We start from the raw sequence: 19,628 nt of genomic DNA, 5'->3' as shown, positions 1-19,628 counted from the left end.
CTGATCAGAACAAGAGATGGATGCTCTCAGAGTTTCTAACAGACCTAAACTTTATACTCAATCAACTTTGAATGAACTAAAGCATGTAAAGCTTTACTTAACTCTACATTTTTCCTGCTCAGGTCTTTCCATGCACATGCCTGAGATGTAACTGCAGCCTTTTCTGTTTTTCCCATCCTAACACAAAGCTCAACTTTGAATAAAATTGCTGCTGCGTGGCTGCAGCATGACCCAAGTCTGGAACATCAAAATGACAGAATTAAACAAATGTATACGCTTTATTTCATGCTTCAAATTAACATTTCATTCTAATTCATCTGTATTTTCCCACTGCATATTAGTATAAACTGTATTTCTCTAAAATTAACACGATTGTACTCTGAGCACGCTAAAAAAAGAAACCTATGCTATACTAGTGATGTGTCGGTCGCGAACGAACCGGCTCTAAGAGCCGGCTCTTTGAAGTGAACGACGGGAGCCGGCTCGTCATTGGGAGCCGCCCCTCCCCTCTTGCTTTGGTGAAAGCTACAGGCGACTGGTCAACATCTGTAACTGCATGTCTAGACTGTCCACACACAGAGCAGTAGGGGCGGGGAAGAGGGAGGATCAGACTCACAGCAGAGCACATGAGGAGGAGGAGGAGGAGAGGAGAGGAGAGGAGAGGAGAGGAGAGGAGAGGAGAGGAGAGAGAGAGAGAGAGAGAGAGAGAGAGAGAGAGAGAGAGAGAGAGAGAGAGAGAGAGAGAGAGAGAGAGAGAGAGAGAGAGAGAGAGAGAGAGAGAGAGAGAGAGAGAGAGAGAGAGAGAGAGAGAGAGAGAGAGAGAGAGAGAGAGAGAGAGAGAGAGAGAGAGAGAGAGAGAGAGAGAGAGAGAGAGAGAGAGAGATGAAGACGGTGAGAAAATGAGCGCCAGCAGTTGGAAAGTGGAGATTTCTTAAAGTGTTCGGTTATTAAATCCATATAAATGATAAATATTTGATATATTGCTTTTTTTTTACATTAGTAAATCATTTTACATATAGTTTTGCATTATTTTGGTTATAAATGTACTCTACGCAACAGAAAATCTGAGGAGCCACTAGGGAGCCGAAAGAGCCGGCTCTTTTTGGTGAGCTGAGCCAAAAGAACCGGCTCCCTAAAAAGAGCCGGAATTCCCATCACTTTGCTATACTCACCCTGCCATGCAGGTACAGTTGGCTGTGAAGACGTAGTTCTCTGGTTTGTTTACTATGACCCAAGCCTCGTACATAGCAGTCTTGTGTCCTTGTCTTTGGCTAGGAAGGACTTCTGCCATCAAGACGCAAAACTCAGAGTCTATGTCGTGATATTTTACTTTCTGTACATGGCCACAGACAACATAGTTGTATGCATCTAACGATTTGTATGCCCGTAGCTTCTCATGTGTGTACTTACTGGGCCTCTCCACTAAAACCGTATATATATCGGGCCACTGGATTTCTGGCCACGCACCTACATCTTCCACCCATTCCGTAATGCCACAGGGATCCGGGAGTCTGTTGCCATTCGTTAAAGTGAGTTTAATAATACAACATTCAAGATTTGCCGGTGATACACCCGCAGCGTAGCTTGATAAAGCCTGAAACAACGCCATTCTGTTGCCAAGCTGCGCGCGCATTCGCGCTGACGTCATATTGTTTACAAACAGTAAAAGGGTCTATAGGGATGATTACAAATAAAAAATAACTAAAATACCTATGACAACTTGGATGTTTCTCTATGTTTTTGCCAACTTATACAATACTAACATATTGGGCCTTGGTATGAAAATCCTAACTAACTATTAGTGATGTGGAGGTCGCGAATGAACCAGTTCTAAGAGTCGTCTCTATGAAGTGAACGACGGGAGCAGGCTCGTCATTGGGAGCCGTCACCCCATTACATAGGCGTAGCCGTGGCCGCCCGCCACGACTGAAATCCCAGCGCCGCGCCTACAAGATCCCGTTTTATAGATTAAAAAATAATAATTGAGACTTGAGATGTGTCATAATCCCCCCCCCACCACCACAGCTGAAATAATTCCTAGGGGAAACACTGCCCTACCTCCCCTCTCTCCTTGAGAGGAAAGTGTGACGAAGACAGTGAGAAAATAGCGACAGTCGAAAGTTGAGATTTCTTAAAGTGCTCAGTAAATCAAATCTATATAAATGATAATTTTATTCATTGCATTTCTTACATTAGTAAATAATTTTACATGTCGTTTTGCATTATTTTTAATGATAAATATACTTCACGCAACAGGAAATCTGAGGAACCACTTGGGAGCCGAAAGAGCAGGCTCTTCTTGGTGAGCTGAGCCAAAAGGACCGACTCTAAGAAAAGCCGGACTTCACATAACTACTAAATATTTTCTTATAGTACTCTACAGAGCAGGATCAAAATAAATTTAAACCATATTAGTTAATATTTTATATAAAGTTTTTCAATTTCCAATGAAATACAGCACCCGTAGGACGCCTGTTACGATATAACAATTGGTCATTTTGAAGCGATAAATGAATATCAGCGCGACTTAGATTCTAACCAGACAATAACAAGCCCTCTGATGAAGCAGTAAGTGGCTCTTAAAAGAGCCGTTGTGGTGATATTGAAGCTGGAAGACTTTATGCTCGCTCTCCGCGGATGCGGCGGGCCAGCTGGATGTCTTTAGGCATGATGGTGACCCGCTTAGCGTGGATGGCGCACAGGTTGGTGTCCTCGAACAGGCCCACCAGGTAAGCCTCACTGGCCTCCTGCAGAGCCATGACGGCGGAGCTTTGGAAGCGCAGGTCGGTCTTGAAGTCTTGAGCGATTTCTCTGACCAGGCGCTGGAAGGGCAATTTGCGGATGAGCAGCTCGGTGGATTTCTGATAACGACGGATCTCTCGGAGAGCCACGGTACCGGGCCTGTAACGGTGAGGCTTCTTCACACCGCCGGTAGCCGGAGCACTCTTCCTGGCTGCCTTGGTGGCCAGCTGCTTCCTGGGGGCTTTGCCACCGGTAGATTTGCGAGCGGTCTGCTTGGTTCTAGCCATTTTGAGTAGTTTGTCAGTTTGGGACTGAAGGAAATATAACCTGAACGAGCCGAGAGTCGCTGCTCTTAAAGAGTGAGAGTAGCTGCGGGACAGTGACGTAGCTTCACGGCTTCGGCTCGTGATTGGTGACCGTCTCCTCCTGGAGCTCAGCCCCGCCCAGAGCAGCGGTTCCCCGCCTGAATGCTGACCGCTTATTGGAGATACGCTGTGCTCAAAAAGCTTCTCTCCTCCTCAGCTCTTCTGGTTGGCTGCCACTAGTTTCTCTCCGCTCTGTGCAGAAATATAAGGAGGTTTGGGGCTACATCTCGCCACTTTTTCTCGAGTATCTCCTCCAGGAACAAATTTCAACAATGAGTGGTCGTGGTAAAACCGGAGGCAAGGCCAGAGCTAAGGCCAAGACTCGCTCCTCCCGTGCCGGGCTCCAGTTCCCAGTGGGCCGTGTCCACAGGCTGCTGCGTAAAGGTAACTATGCAGAGCGTGTCGGTGCAGGCGCCCCGGTCTACCTGGCTGCTGTGCTAGAATATCTGACGGCTGAGATCCTGGAGCTGGCTGGAAACGCCGCCCGCGACAACAAGAAGACTAGGATCATCCCCCGTCATCTGCAGCTGGCTGTTCGCAACGACGAGGAGCTGAACAAGCTTCTGGGTGGAGTCACTATCGCTCAGGGTGGTGTGCTACCCAACATCCAGGCTGTGCTGCTGCCCAAGAAGACCGAGAAGCCCGCCAAGACCAAGTAAAGCTGCTGCTTCTCATCGCTACCAGCCCCAAAACGGCTCTTTTAAGAGCCACACAATCTTCACAAAGAGCTTTCATCTTTGTTTCCATAACTGAATATATGAACCGTCCTTTTCATGCCTATGAATTACATTATTTGAGCGTGTTCCACTTCTCTAGTCTTCAGCACTCATCACAATTATACAAGCTGATCATGTAGTGTCCAATAATTAACATTTCGAGTGGATGGATTGTATTAAGGTAAGTTGTGCTGTAATGGTGTAAATGGCTCCTGTTATTAAAAATGCCAATATTTGCTTTATAGCTTACATGTTTAAAAAAATTACATTAAATTACATTACAACTCATCTTTTTTTTTTTTTTCTTCATTTTTATCTTGTTCCAGACAACAGACTCTTCTACACTGGCCCCAGTATGCAGAGCATGCGCCTGCTAGTCATGTCAGAGGAGGAGAAGAAGCCTGTTTTGATGGAGTGCCACAATAACCCTGGTACCGGGAACCACAATGGTGTCAGAGGTACCCGACACAGGGTTGTTGCTGGCTATTACTGGCCAACATTGAACCAGGACATCAGTGAATGGGTAATGGCCTTATTTGAGTGAAGAAGCTAAATCAGGTCGTCATAATTTTTTCTAAAACATCTGTAGGCTGAATAATTGAATGTGTTTACTTGCACACATACATTTCAACATTAGTTTCTGTCTTTTTATTTTATCAATTTACATCAACTGCTTTAGGGTTTCCTAGACATATTGTTTGGAATACGCCTTTCAGGTCAGATGTTGTCATCGCTGCCAGATGAATGACCCAATCAAGACCGTGGCACCAACATTACATCCCATCAAGGTACATCTTAAAGCTATTTACATTTAATTTTCAAGTTAATAAGCTTGTCTGCTGCAGGTTAGCTTTAAATTTTCACTTGATAAGTTCTGTGACCTGCAGGTAAAGAACCTTGGGAGTTGCTGGGCATGGATTTAATTGGACCACTCCCAGAAACACGTCTAGGGAACCGATATGTCCTGACCATGACCGTTCTGGGTGATTGCAGAACCTCTTAAGTCCAAGACTGCTGCTGAGGTCTCTGCAGTCATGACGTCTAAGTTATACATGTTTGGCATGGTGAGGAAGATCATCACTGACCAAGGAAAGGAGTTTGTGAACCAGGTAAAATTTGTGAAAGTGTTAGTCGTACCTTGACATTTGAGATGATGTATTTAGACCAAGTCTGCTCATGCCACTGCAGCTCAACGACAGCATTTTCAGAATGCTGAATATTAAACATGCTGTCTCCAGTGCTTACCACCCCCAGACCAACAGGCAGGTTAGCATTTGGATATCTAACCTTGAGTAACTCATGGGAAATCAGTCATGCTTCTTTATCTATTCTGCAATACAACTCAAGGATGAGAGGACCAACCAGAACATTAAGCATGCTCTCAGAAAGTACGTGAACCAGAACCATGACGACTGGGACGTTCACCTTGCTGCTGTGGTGTACGGCATCAACACTGCAAAGCAGGTATTCCTATTTTGACATTTTGTATGACTTTTACGCTGCTTCACAGTGTAGCATCGTCTTAAGAATGTTTTTAATTTTGTTTATAAAAAAAAGAAGTTATTGACAAGTGCAAGAGAAAATGAATTAATGGAGAGATTTTGTGTGATCAGCACTCCACCCGCCACAGTGCCTATTTCCTGCTCTTCTACCGACATCCACGTCTTCCTGCTGTGATGAACGCCTGTCCCATGGACGATGACTTTGAGGTTGCAGACCCAGAAGAGGACATCGACACAAGAGTTGAGGAGATGACGGTTCTGAATGAAACAGTCTGTACATTTGAAGAGGGCTGACTGACAGGGAAAGGAGACTTGTTGGGGAAAAAAGGGGAAATGTGGTTAGTGTATTCAACATTTTTACTGCTTTAGTAGCTAACTTTTCTGTATTTCTATATTTCCAGAATGAGCATTGCCATGGCGACCTGGTGAATAATAAATATTTATATTTCTCTCTCTGCTTTTCATGTAATGTTTTTGTAGGTTCTTCGCAATATTGAGAGGGCACAGGACACCCAGAGGAAGACCTTTGGAACACGGAAAAGGAAGCTAGTAAGGCAGTGTGTTGTTCAAGCAGGCGATGACGTGCTTCTGTCAGGAGAAAACAGGAAGAGACCTTGAGGTATGTTTTCAGTGCAAAAGTTTGAAAGCTCATCAGGTGCATCATAATGCAATTAACAACTAGCAGGTGCATGTCAGCTCTCCTCATTTAATGAAACATGTTTCTTTTTACAGTTCTTTCCCAGCAGTTCATGGGAAATTGCTGCGGCATCTTTATGCTGATGGTGAGAATTTTCTTGCCATTACTTGAATATAACATTTTAACATGTTAAAGATTGATTTTACTTTACAGTATGCTCTCTGCATCTGCACCTCATCTCCACCATCTTTCACAGAGGTAAGCTTTTTCAGACAGTACCACCAAAGTATCTGTGCCAGTCTCCAGTCTTCATAAACCTTACATTATATTTGTCTTCAGGAGGAAATGCCAGCAATTCGCCTGTGGTGGTGTATTCAGCTGCTGGAGAGATTCGGCATTGAGGGGTATGGCAGGCACTTTAGACAAACTGGCACCATCATATTTGCAGCTTTGTTTCAGGCAAGACATCAAGTCAAACAAATGTTTGTGAAAGTGGCTTACTGTAAACCCTGAGATTGAACATACTGAAGAAAGCAGCAGTCCACAACTAGAGTCCATTCAGACTGGCGTTGTTTTCTAAAGGCATTGTAACGTGAGGAAATATGGGTTTTCTGGCACAATGGTGGTGCTGGACTCAGCTGGGTCATTGAGAACTTTCACCCACAGATTAAGACCTGAACGCCAGCGAGTCTGGGAGGAAACCATAACATCTGCCACCTGCGGTACCAGAAGAAGGAGTTCTCATGGACAAGTAGTCATAACAAATCAAAACATAAAGTTTAAACTTCTTTTTCTTGATTTTAATTTTAAAGAAACCATTATCATTTTGCTCATTATAAATGTGTTTAATCAAATGAATGGTTCTTATGCTTTGGGGTAATTATAATGGATTAATGAATCCACACTTAAGTAGATAATGTTGAGAATGTTTGGTACTGACCTTCACACACACCCACACACATCTTCCCACAGTAAACTCCAGACACATTTGATGACGCACGTTTGCTTTGAGAAGAGAAAGGTTTTTGGTAAGTTTCGGTCTTATGATATCAGTTCGTGCTTGACTACGAAAGAGAGAGGACGTGTGAACAATCGCCAGGGGAACGGAGCCCATGGGCTCAATCCCCCCCCCCCCCCCCCCTCTCACGCTGTTTCTGCCAAGCCAGGCAGAATAGCTGAATCGCAACTTCTAACGCAGACTCATTACCGAGTCTTTTGATTTCTGAGTGAATTAACTTAAGAAAGCGCGTCGACAAAACGCTTTACCATCAAAGTGTACCGAGGGCAACTCTGGACCGGTTCCGTTCGACACCTACGTCTCCTGTCAGCCGCCGGTGTCATCTGGATGAATCACAACATCCTCCACGGCCCGGATCCGAAAGAGGGTCCACAAGAATTCGGTGAGACAGAACACGGTGTCTAGCGTTTGGATGCATCTTTTCCAACTAACCTAAGTTTATTCAAACCATCACTTTTCACTCAGACACCTGTTTCTTCCTGAAGCAAAATCAGATGCACACACGCATCCATCTCACCTCATATCACTCTCACAACTCACAACATTCTCAATCTTCATAAATTCACCAGAAGGTCTATTTGAGCAAGAACAGCATATAAACTGTTAAGATTGTCCCACAAAGTTGCCAATGTGATTGTTATTTCCTGTTTGTCAGTTTTCAAAATCATTAGTTTAATTTGAAGAATTAAAACTTTTAATCCTTCAAACTGGTTTCCTCATTGAACTGAAACACAGACACTCAGATATTATCGGCAGTTTATCGATGAAAACAACCTTTGAGTCTTCTGAACAATATAAAATTTGGTTATTGATTTATTAAAAGTTAATATTCCGAATTAATACGTAGCATGGTTCCTCTTTCATAAAAGAGCATAAAACCACAACGCTACAGCATGGACAAAGATTTGCCTTCTGGACAGAAGAAGCATCCCTTCTCCTCCAGGGGACTCTCCAGCCTGTCTTCAGGGTACCAAAGGCAACCTCCTCCAAGCCTTCACCAAGTCTAATCAGACCGGTGAGAGAGGACAACAATCAGATAACTATTTGTAGGACAGAACCACACAATGTTGAGACTATTCATCACAATGCAGGTTTACATACATGGTGGTAGTCTTCATTTCAGTCTAATGTGATAATCATGTTTTCTGTTAAAGGCTGAGGCTGACAGGTGTCTTATACTGGAGGTAATCTATTGATTTTCCTGTTTCTTTCATTTGTTGATATAACTGAATTAGTAGTTATAGTCACAGGCAGCTCCTTCAGCGACATTATCCAGTAGTAGAATGAAGTAATAGTTATGAAACACTACTCAGTGTAATGTGTTTTCAGTCCTCATATTTCTGAAACTTTATGGACAAATTTTGTATTTTCACTATTGTCACGTGGCATAAATTTTGCAGTTACCAGAACGTGTCCTAATGATATATTGGAGAGTTTTGTGAGAGTTTTTGATCTTTCTTCTTGGAGTACTATAGCAAAAACTGTAATGCTCTTGTGGCAAGGTGGATAAACGAGGGCCCGGGCGGGATTCGATCCCCAGACTCCCGGGTGAGAGTCATACACTCTAACCAGTCAGCCAAAGGGACTGATCAAGGATGATCAATCGGGACATTGTGACAGGACACTCACACTGTCACACTCTGTTTGAGAAAGTGAATCTGTTGGGCTTGTACCTGGTACTCAGAGTACCACACTGCCAGAAAGGGCACGCTGAAAATAAAATGCTTTTTATTTCCATCAATATGTATCTCCTTATTCAAATAATCTGGGTTGTAACTATCCTCTCAATCCTTTTTCTGTTGTTCATGCTCTTGTAATCTGTTGTTTGTGTTCCGCATTATTACAGTAAACCTGTGGAAATTATAAAGTGGTCCTGTGTTATTTTATATGGATATAAACATGAGTGTAGTTAAATCTGTATTTAATATGTTTAACTTATGAATACCTTGAGAAACTATTTTCAAACATTAATTTTGCAACATTGTGAAAATGATCACTATGGTATTACAAAGAATTAAGTTATTTCAAGACAAAGTGGCAAACGAAGAAATCTAACACAAAAGTAGAAAGTAAACAAATTTTAGGTGATGAGCCAAATTGGCTTTTGTGCAAGAATATATTACATTTCATATTGGAAAACATTCATAGGACATGTAGTGCAAATTAAGAATATCTGCTGCATCACAGTGACACATTTTCATCTTTTAAATGAAAATATAACCTATTGTGTGGAGAAAAAACAAACATGTAATAGGTTACCTGAAGACTAATCAGCCAGTGTTTACAGACAATTTACAGTGGACATTATCAACAGAACATCAAGATAATTCAAATCAATCGTCTCCACACATACAAGCATAAACACACTAAATCAAATTTAACACGCATATAAAAACATGATTTTTAACAACGCAAATTCAGTTTACAATCGGGCTAATTCGCTCGGTCAGCAAGTGGCAGTATCCTCGTACACTGCGGAGTAAACTGCCATTGAACGGATCACAAGAAGAATAGAGCATCTGCACATGCGCGGTACGGATCAGGTAGACCCGATCTGTACGGTCCGACGTTTATTTATTTTTTTTTCATTTTTATCTACATTAAATTGAAATGTTTCACTATTGCAAACATTTAAATAGATACTTATTATTTTTTAACATCTTAACAGATACTCTGACCCGTAACTATCGTAAAATGCTTCGAGCGGAAGTAGACGCCTTGCAGTATTTCTATTGTATAAAAGCAACAGTGCAAACAGTAAAGACACAAAATTGAAATAAATGTCTAAAAATAGCCTTTATTAATACTAGTGCTTCTCTTCATGTCATCACTTGTTTGGAATATTTTGATGAACTTCAGAAGAAAAATGCAGTACAGAAAACTTACATCCAACACAAATTTTAAGACCCAGATGCCAAAATTGAAGGGTTTCTCCAGTCTTTTAAAGGTATTACTTTCAAATGCATAAATTCAATGCTTTTAAGACTCCGCGCGAACCCTGTAAACATTTCTCCTCAAAAGTAAGTCGCCCCGCATGTGTAAAATGGGCTATATGTATCATCTAAAACTCATAATGGCAATAAAAACCTTTAATTTCCAAGTTTATAAAACGTTCGCCCAACATTGGTCCTCGATATTGTTAAAACAGAGAAAAAAAAATCCTAGCTTACCTCCATTTAGGGAGCTACTTCCCTCTGCCCCGGCTACAGCATTGCACACACGGAGCATAGCGGTTTCCTGGTTCCATTGAGAGAGGGGCAGGTCGCAGGAGTCAAATAGTTGTCTCCGCCCACCTCTAAACGTTTGACCCCGCCCACATTTAGCCCCGCCCCGATCTCCGGGATGCAGTCAGGGGTAGTTGGTACAACTGGTAAAAGTTAGCTTAGCTGTTAGCTTACTCACGCTACCGTATAAAACTAACATTTTACAAAACAAACATACAGGGATAGACGGCCAACATTCCCCTCATTACCCCGGACTGCTACCCAATCTCCTTCATTGCTGTTATTGTGTTATTTGTGCCGTTTTACCTGTTAACACAGACGAGAGCGCAATGAGCAGCGTCTTCTCCAACAGTCAAGCAGCACTGAATTAACCGTTGAACCGTTGGGTGCACTACAGCACTTTTACATTAAGTTGCTACTTAATCCTGATACCTTGGGATATGACGGTTTACATTTATATACTTTATATTTCAGGTTGTAGTTTTTGTTGCACCATTAAACTGGTTGTGCGTTAAATAATTTATAGCCTGTTCTTGAAATCAACAAACAAGTCAACTCAAAGTGGCTATTAATTTATGTTATAGTTGCTCAAGTGGAGCTTCACCTTCTAAAACTTGACATAATAGACACAAAGAGGATCCTGCTTTTTAGTTTAGTTGGGTGGTCCTGAAAAGGACCTTTGATTATATCTGCAACCAATGATGTTTAGCCTCCGAAGCCGTATAAAGTGCGGCCCTGCCTCTTGAGAGCATAGACCACATCCATGGCGGTCACGGTCTTCCTCTTGGCATGCTCGGTGTAAGTGACTGCATCACGGATCACGTTCTCCAGGAACACCTTGAGAACACCACGAGTCTCCTCGTAGATCAGACCGGAGATGCGCTTCACTCCACCGCGACGAGCCAGACGGCGAATAGCAGGTTTGGTGATTCCCTGGATGTTATCACGGAGAACTTTGCGGTGACGCTTAGCGCCACCTTTCCCGAGTCCTTTACCTCCTTTGCCTCTTCCAGACATGTCTAACCTTTAAGAGATTTGATGTAACAATGCAGTAGCTCCAGTGGCTCAAGGGTTTTTATCTCACACTGAAGGACGTATGAGAGAACAGCAGTGGCTGAGACTTCTTCTGGGATTTTATTTGGTGGAGATTTTTGTCTATTTTGTTGTAGCGCCATCAAGTGGCCTTGACTCACCAGAGTCGGGAATGACTTCAATAAAAATCCGGTGATGGAAACAAATTTAAACACTGGAATGTTAACCACAGCAAACCGCTGCCTCCCACCCAGCCTTTCCCCCAAACAAGGTTTAGAAAACAGATAAAACAATTAAAGTCCCATTAGTTGTCACACACACTGGTGTGTGTGCGAAATTTGTTCTCCGCATTTGACCCATCCCCTGGGGGAGCGGTGAGCTGCAGACAAGCCGCGCTCGGGATCCATTTGGTGGTTTAACCCCCCAATCCAACCCCTTAATGCTGAGTGTCAAGCAGGGAGGCATTGGGTCCCATTTTTTCAAAGTCTTTGGTATGACCCGACCAGGAATCGAACCCAGATGTCCCAGTCTCAGGGCGGACACTCTACCACTAGGTCACTGAGCTGGTTAAACACAACAAGCACAACATCAACAGTGACAGTGCACATCAGAGTATCGTGTAAACAGACAAGTTCATTTTAATCTGCAGTCGTTGAAGGGTTAATGTAGAAAATAATCCAATTCACATCCCTGCAATAGCAGTCCAGGTCTGGGAAGCTACAGAGGTTTCATTTCCACCTTTTTCCTCATATTGTGTTGTCAGTTTTCTGTCCTGTACTAGAATGTTTCACATTTTTTTGTAATTTGAATAGCTTTTATAAACTTGGCTCCTAATAACGTTTTGGACAGACATTTACTTATTGGAGCAACAAACATTCACATTTGCTAAAAATACTTAAAACCACATCATTGTTCACACAAAAGGAGTGGGCTGAACAAAGTACTTGTGTAAATAAACATTGTGAAGTGTATTTTACATAAAATTGTCCACAGATGACAGGTTCAGTTACAAGAATGAGGTGTGAATTCTGTAGTCAACGTGGTCAGTGATCATAAATAAAGTGAATTATTATCATAGATAGATAAGTGGTCTTATTAATGTAACAAATTGTATTTGACAATCTGCACTTAGCTTCCTTTTGTCACCTAGTTGAATAATTTTGTAACCTTTCATTTGCCAAATATTCTAGAAAATGAATAAAAGCCCTCAGATGCAGGTGGTGGCTCTTAAAAGAGCCGTTGTGTGTTGGTGAACAGAGAGTTTAGGCCCTCTCTCCGCGGATGCGGCGGGCCAGCTGGATGTCCTTGGGCATGATGGTGACCCTCTTGGCGTGGATGGCGCACAGGTTGGTGTCCTCGAACAGACCCACCAGGTAAGCCTCGCTGGCCTCCTGCAGAGCCATGACGGCGGAGCTCTGGAAGCGCAGGTCGGTCTTGAAGTCCTGAGCGATTTCTCGGACCAGGCGCTGGAAGGGCAGCTTGCGGATGAGCAGCTCGGTGGATTTCTGGTACCGGCGGATTTCCCTGAGAGCCACGGTACCGGGCCTGTAACGGTGAGGTTTCTTAACGCCGCCGGTGGCCGGGGCGCTCTTTCTGGCTGCCTTGGTGGCCAGCTGCTTCCTGGGGGCTTTGCCTCCAGTGGACTTACGAGCGGTCTGCTTGGTTCTAGCCATGGTTAGTAGCTTCTCTGAAACGGAGAGAAAGATAAGTTGAAGCTGCAGAAAGCCGCTGCTCTTAAAGTGCGGGAACAGCTGCGGGACGGTGACGCTGCTTCACCGCTTCATCTCGTGATTGGTGACTGTCTCCTAGTGGAGCTCAGTCCCGCCCAGAGCAGCGGCTCCCCGCCTGAATGCTGGCTGCTTATTGGAGACGGACTGTGTTCACAAAGTCGCTCAGAACCTCCCCTCCGCTCCAGCTCTCCTGGTTGGCTGCCGCCTGTTTCTCTCCGCTGTGCGCACATATAAGGAGGTCTTGAGCTGCAATTTCACATCATTTCTCGAGGATTTACTCTAGAAAGTATTTGAAAATGAGTGGTCGAGGAAAAACCGGAGGCAAAGCCAGAGCCAAGGCTAAGACCCGCTCCTCCCGTGCCGGGCTCCAGTTCCCAGTGGGTCGTGTTCACAGGCTGCTGCGCAAAGGAAACTATGCGGAACGTGTCGGTGCCGGCGCTCCCGTCTATCTGGCGGCTGTGTTGGAGTACCTGACCGCTGAGATCCTGGAGCTGGCTGGAAACGCTGCTCGCGACAACAAGAAGACCAGGATCATCCCCCGTCACCTGCAGCTGGCTGTCCGCAACGACGAAGAGCTCAACAAGCTGCTGGGTGGTGTCACCATCGCTCAGGGTGGTGTGCTGCCCAACATCCAGGCTGTGCTGCTGCCTAAGAAGACCGAGAAGCCCGCCAAGACCAAGTAAATCTGCTGGCTCTCCACCAACCCCACAACGGCTCTTTTAAGAGCCACACACTTTCTCAAAGAGCTTGCTCCCCAGTTCATAACTTGAAAATTTTGTTTTCATTTGTCACTGAATAATTGTAAAATACTTTTCTATTAATCTATGGGATTGATTATTTTGGGTAGTTCTCTATTGAAAAGCTAAAGTATGGTCCTGATCTCTATTCTTGGCTTCCTCAAATGAATTTGTAAAAACTGAGTTTAAATAAACCATGTGGCTAGACTTTAGACTACAAATTCCTCATTGATAAACCTAGCTGGCTTGTTCCATGAAGTTAAAGAACGAAGCAGATGCTAATTCCCATTTGATAAATGATAATTACACCAATTTAAAAATCAGCTTTTTATAAAACCACAATACTTAGTCTTGAACCTTTGAATTGGTGAACAGTTCATTTGAGCTGGGAAAATTGATGCATTTCAGCTATTTTTTTTTCTTGCACCTGGCATTACAACTAGTCTAGCTACAAAACCGCCTACTAGTGATGTGTCTGTCGCGAACGAACCAGCTCTTAACAGCCAGCTCTTTGAAGTGAACTACTGCAGCCGTCCCCTCCCCTTTTGCTTTGGTGAAAGCTACAGGTCATCATGTGTAACTGCGTGTCCAGACTGTCCACACACACAGAGCAGTAGGGGCGGGGAAGAGGGAGGATGAGGAAGAGAGTGTGACGAAGACTGACCCCGGGTTTCCACGGGAGCCGTCAGCAGCACGTTACTGCAGCAGCACGTCTAGCTGCTGCTTGGCCCTTCCCACGAGACGCGACGCAGCAGAGGAGCAGCTGTCACCGACAGGGCACGAAGTCACACGAGTGACTTCGTCAGTAAACACAACAACAAGCAGGAGAAAACTACAACATGGCTCCAAAATGTTTGTGTTTTTATATTCTGTCCGTTTTATAATCGCCAATACGGACCTGAAAAACAAAGGAGACCGCTAGCTAGGTGATAACTTCTCACAGGGCCGCACAGTTAGTAACTTTTTTTAAAGTAAAGCGACCGGAAGGCAATACGTTCTTTATTCTGAAAATCTCGGGAGCTTCTCTCCATTTCCGCGTCCGATTTCCTGTCTTTCCTTCCCCAAAAATGTCGAACTTGACACGTTTCAGAGGCGTCGCGCGTAGGAAATAGAACCGGCGCGTAAAGGCCGCGACATGCTGCTCCTGAGACGCGGCCGACTCGCGCTGCTGACGGCTGCCGACGGCTCCAGTGGAAAAGGTTCTGTTGACCACAGCCGTTCCTATCAGCAGCTATGACGTGCTGCTGCAGTAACGTGCTGCTGACGGCTGCTGTGGAAAGCCGGGGTTAGAGAAAATGAGCGCCAGCAGTCGGAAAGTGGAGATTTCTTAAAGTGTTCAGTTGTTAAATCCATAGAAATGCTAAATATATATAGCATTTTTTTACATTAGTAAATCACTTTATGTTTATGTTTATGTGTTTAGACGCTTTTACCCAAAGCGACTTACAATTTTTATTTATTTTTTTTACCTATAGGGCATGTTGTGATCTTTACATATACTTTACATAGTTTTGCATTATTTTGGTTATAAATGGTCTATACGCAAAAGAAAATCTGAGGAGTCACTTGGGAGCCGAAAGAGCCGGCTGTTTTTGGTGAGCTGAGCCAAAAGAAGCGGCTCTAAAAAGAGCCGGAATTCCCATCACTATTGCCTACTCTTCAAACCCAGACAAGATAATTCTATCAGCTGGAGGGGGGGGGGGGGGGGGGGGTAAAAATGTATAAAGTTAAGTGTTATTCTAGAGCTGGACCAGTTATGGGGTCCAGGTGCAAAGAAGTTGAAATCATCAACCTCTTTAGAGCTTTCAAAAAAATAAGTTTTCAAACTGTTACAGATTCTGCTGTTAGTGCAGGACACATGGTTCAGGTTTGAAGATGCAGTCTTGCTTTTATAAATAGTTAATAAAACGTGTAAAAAATGCATCGAAAATATTGTTTAAATGGAATAAAGCTCTTTGGATAATTTGGTGGCTCTTAAAAGAGCCTTTGTTTAGACATCTGGTATAGTGAGGACTGAATTCACTTCTTCTTGGGAGCTGCCTTCTTGGCCTTGGGTTTGGCTGCCTTCTTAGTTGGAATCTTCTTGGCGGCAGGAGCCTTTTTCACCACCTTCTTGGGACTCTTGGTGGCCTTCTTAGGGCTCTTGGCGGTCTTCTTGGGCGCAGCGGGCTTCTTGACCTTCTTGAGAGACCTCTTTGCAGCTGCGGGCTTCTTGGCTGCTACGGCTTTCTTGGGCGTCTTGACCGCTGCGGGCTTCTTGGCTGCGGGTTTCTTGGCTTTAGGAGCGGCAGTTTTCTTTGCGGGCTTCTTGGCTTTGCTGTCCACGGTTTTGCTCATCTTGAACGACCCGGAGGCGCCGACACCCTTGGTCTGAACCAGGGTGCCTTTCGCCACCAGGCTCTTGATGGCGGTCTTGACGCGGGCTTTGTTCTTGTCCACATCGTATCCTCCGGCAGCCAGTGCCTTTTTGAGGGCAGCAGCAGACACGCCGCTGCGCTCCTTGGAAGCGGCTACGGTTTTCACGATCAGTTCGCCAACGCTAGGACCAGCCTTTTTGGGCTTGGTGGTCTTCTTCCTGGCTGCCTTGGCCGGAGCGGCGGCGGGAGCTGGCGCAACTTCTGCCATTTTCTTCTTTCAAAACAAGAATCAGATTCTAATCAACAGAAGCTCTGAGCTACAGGCTGTACTTAAACACACCATGAGAACCGCGGAGACTCAACTCTGCTGCGGCTCCTCCTGACATTACACACGTCTCCCGTTTGTGTTTTCTCTTCAGCATATAACTGGATAAATACGAGATCGTGAGCAGCTCAACAGCCCGACAGAGGACCAGTCAACAACAGGACTGGTGTCTCTTCGTGTTCAGCTCATGTTGAGCTCGGTTGCTTTCAGCATTTTGTTCTTGTAGCTTCAAAACTCCCCCAATTCACCCCTGGATTCGGTGCTCATCAGTTATTTTTCCGTCTCCTATTTATTCTATAGCCATGTCACCCACGTCAAAAGCTGACATAAAGCTAGTTTACGGGTTCTTTTATAGACTCTGATATAAAACACCCTCCTACTCAGAGTAATTTCACCAGAAATTAAGATATTGTTGCAGCATCAAACACACTTGCTGAGGCTGTCAGGAAGCTGTCTGCTCTCATGATTTCTCTGCATATCTGTCTGACACACACAAGGAATAATTTTGCAGTCCTTTAGTTGCAAAGTGAGATGTTTTCCAAATGTCACAAGCAAAAGATAACTTTTTGGCCTGAATTTGCTACAACAGAGACTCTGCTTCCAGCTTTGTCTGTCCAATTTCTTCTGAAAATTCAGTTTCCAAAATGACATGGAGGAGTTGCAGAAGTTTGCTCACAGTGGGAAAGTTTGCTTCAAAAGTACTTGCATGCAACCTCTGTTTCCAGACATCACAGATGGGCCATCAAAACAAAATCCAATGCAAAAGGATGGATCGAGCTCCAGGGGGTCTAACTCTAAACTTTTTGCAAGACTTTGCAGCTCTGAACTGTATGTTGCACAACTGATGTAGTCTTGAGACTTTGATAATCCTACAAAAGATCCTCCCATTTGAAAACTTAACAAATAAACATATTTTATAATTAATAATAAGGTTATTAATAATAAGGTGACATTACAAAGTGTATGTACTGTGTGTTTTTACAAGTTATTGCGACACAGCTGGACCCGTATTTCCATCTTGTGGTGAATTAGTGTTTACACAAAATCCCATTTCAAAGCTATATTTTTTTATCTAATATTTGGCTTTAAAATGTTTACTTAAAAATTATTAACTTTGGGTCTAAACAATTAATGTAAAATGATCTGCATTTGTATAGTGCCTTTCAGTGTCAGAAGACTCCAAAGTGCTTTACACTGCAGCGTATCATTTATCCATTCACACACGCATTCACACACTGGTGATGATAAGCTACAATGTAGCCACAGCTGCCCTGGGGCACACTAACAGAGGCGAGGCACTACCAGTCCCTCTGACCACCACTAGCAGGTAGGGGTTGCATGACTTAATTTTTTTTAAAGTCGACAGTCAAGTAATGAAAATCGAGTCGACTTCGACTAGTCGTTGATGACGTCATACACCTGAAGCGGCACGGGGGGGGGGGGGGGGGGGGCGTTGGTAGGTTTGCTGGAGTTTTTTGACAATTAAAATTGCGCCCACATTTTTTAAGTTAACACATCGCTTAACAACGGTAGTTTCTGCATCCTACTTCAGCCCTCTCCCCCCTCCTCCTGCGCAGCAGCCGCAAACTCACTGATGCGCCTGTAGCCTTTCCTGCTGCTCTAAACATTAAAATAATTATTTCATTTTCTGTTCCTCACTTCTGATTACCTTCAATGGTGTCTGTTTGTTGCAACCACCAGGTACAAAAACTAACTTGTTTTTATTTGACTATTTTTCTGTCCTGCCTGTTTATTATCTTCCTGCATCTCCTCTCAGTCCTAAAGAAAAACCGCTACCTGGGTTCATTTATATTCACCTCATGAGTTACCTTGGAACTGCAGTTCTAAAAGATCTACCGACCAAAAAAAACAGCGGAGTGCCGCTGCTCGTTGGCCGACTACAACAGGACCGTTTTTGCTGCGGAGTTCGTGCCGGAGCGAAGCGGAGATAGTGGAATTTTGAGGGTGCGTCACCAGAGGACAAAACAGGTGATGCGCCTCGCTCCGCAGCAGCGAAATGCATCAGGTACAAATAACAGACAGAAAACATTAAGGAAATGAGCCGACATGAACAATTGCGTGTTTAATTTTTTTTTGAGGTGGTGACACCTGATTTGGCGGTGCTCAGGACGCAGCTGGAGCGCGTCAACGATCAGAGCTTTGCATGCGCAAACTGGTTAAGATTAGGATGGGGGTGAGGGGAAGGTAAAATTGCAAGAGGGAAAAGGTCACAGTTTGGTTAAATGTCCGTTTTACCGCCGGTGTCAGTACCGGCGCTCTGGCACAGCGCGTCCCCTCCGCCACCCGACGCGCAGGGGCTCATCACCTGCTGTCTTTTCCGAGGACTGCATCTTGTCAGTCATTATCATGTGACAGCGACTAGTCGATGACAGGTATAAAAAGTCACTACAGAGCCGTGATGTCGACTGGTCGACTAGTTCATACAACCCCTACTAGCAGGCAAGGTTGGTTAATTGTCTTGCCCAAGAACACAGCAGCAGAATTCTCTGACAACCTTCCAATTACTGGACAACTCCCTCTACCTCCTGAGTTACTGCTGCCCACACTGTAGGATTAAAAATAAATCTGGCTTGGCCTATAGCCTATATATCTGATGAATGAAGACAATTTTCCTTCATACATGCAAACCTGCTAATGCAGACTACTCCTTCTTCTCTGGTCTTTTGAAACTGCTTCTGCTGGACCTCTATCACCATCTGGTGGCAATTTACTAACATTACAACAATCCAAAAAATAAACGTTTCTTTTGGTTACAATCAATACCTGATGGAAAAAAACAAAAGTTTGTTATCAGGATGTCTCAATTTAGTCACGCAAAACACAATAAACTATTTTATTCAATAAATTGTAAAACTTTTCAACAAGCAAAAATGACCTTTAGCTTCTAGAAGACACCCCTGTGGTTATTTTGCATCACTACAAATTCACAATCCTGTTTAAGTGTTTGTGTGTGTGTGCGTGCGTGCGTGCATGTGCGCGCGTGTGTGGAGAGAGATCAAAGATTTTTGTTACAATGTTAGAAAACAACCACTAGAGGACGACAATTGCCCAATGGACACAGAAACCAAAGATCAAAATCCATGAGATCATTGTGTGGTTTCTCTAGAAAAAAGGAACTACCTCAGTTAGTTCTTTTTAAAGGTCTATTTCACCTTGATCCTAATTTGCATCTCATACTTCTCATGACTCCTTTACTCTGATGATGAGATTTATGTCTTCAGA

General features: G+C 43.9%; 6 protein-coding genes across 6 annotated transcripts; 2 read left to right on the top strand and 4 right to left on the bottom strand.

The window, feature by feature from the left end:
* Window positions 1-2,159: 2,159 nt before the first annotated feature.
* LOC139070792 (histone H3) lies at window positions 2,160-3,222 on the bottom strand. The gene has a single exon (XM_070553716.1). The coding sequence runs from the start codon at window positions 3,027-3,029 to the stop codon at window positions 2,619-2,621; it is 411 nt and encodes a 136-aa protein (XP_070409817.1). The 5' UTR covers window positions 3,030-3,222; the 3' UTR covers window positions 2,160-2,618.
* Window positions 3,223-3,288: 66 nt separating this feature from the next.
* On the top strand, window positions 3,289-4,103 carry LOC139070793 (histone H2A-like). Its single transcript, XM_070553717.1, has one exon. The coding sequence runs from the start codon at window positions 3,380-3,382 to the stop codon at window positions 3,764-3,766; it is 387 nt and encodes a 128-aa protein (XP_070409818.1). The 5' UTR covers window positions 3,289-3,379; the 3' UTR covers window positions 3,767-4,103.
* Window positions 4,104-10,839: 6,736 nt separating this feature from the next.
* LOC139070794 (histone H4) lies at window positions 10,840-11,272 on the bottom strand. Its single transcript, XM_070553719.1, has one exon. It carries the CDS (start codon window positions 11,219-11,221, stop codon window positions 10,910-10,912), a length of 312 nt encoding a protein of 103 aa, XP_070409820.1. The 5' UTR covers window positions 11,222-11,272; the 3' UTR covers window positions 10,840-10,909.
* A 579-nt stretch (window positions 11,273-11,851) lies between these two features.
* LOC129167224 (histone H3) lies at window positions 11,852-12,969 on the bottom strand. The gene has a single exon (XM_054751719.2). It carries the CDS (start codon window positions 12,907-12,909, stop codon window positions 12,499-12,501), a length of 411 nt encoding a protein of 136 aa, XP_054607694.1. The 5' UTR covers window positions 12,910-12,969; the 3' UTR covers window positions 11,852-12,498.
* A 64-nt stretch (window positions 12,970-13,033) lies between these two features.
* LOC107382256 (histone H2A-like) lies at window positions 13,034-13,709 on the top strand. Its single transcript, XM_070553718.1, has one exon. It carries the CDS (start codon window positions 13,263-13,265, stop codon window positions 13,647-13,649), a length of 387 nt encoding a protein of 128 aa, XP_070409819.1. The 5' UTR covers window positions 13,034-13,262; the 3' UTR covers window positions 13,650-13,709.
* A 1,718-nt stretch (window positions 13,710-15,427) lies between these two features.
* Window positions 15,428-16,349, bottom strand: LOC107382255 (histone H1). The gene has a single exon (XM_015954328.3). The coding sequence runs from the start codon at window positions 16,326-16,328 to the stop codon at window positions 15,723-15,725; it is 606 nt and encodes a 201-aa protein (XP_015809814.3). The 5' UTR covers window positions 16,329-16,349; the 3' UTR covers window positions 15,428-15,722.
* Window positions 16,350-19,628: the final 3,279 nt, after the last annotated feature.

Source organism: Nothobranchius furzeri, chromosome 7 (assembly GCF_043380555.1).
Source record: "Nothobranchius furzeri strain GRZ-AD chromosome 7, NfurGRZ-RIMD1, whole genome shotgun sequence".
NCBI classification, from domain to species: domain Eukaryota; kingdom Metazoa; phylum Chordata; class Actinopteri; order Cyprinodontiformes; family Nothobranchiidae; genus Nothobranchius; species Nothobranchius furzeri.
This window is presented reverse-complemented; position numbering and strand designations above follow the sequence as displayed.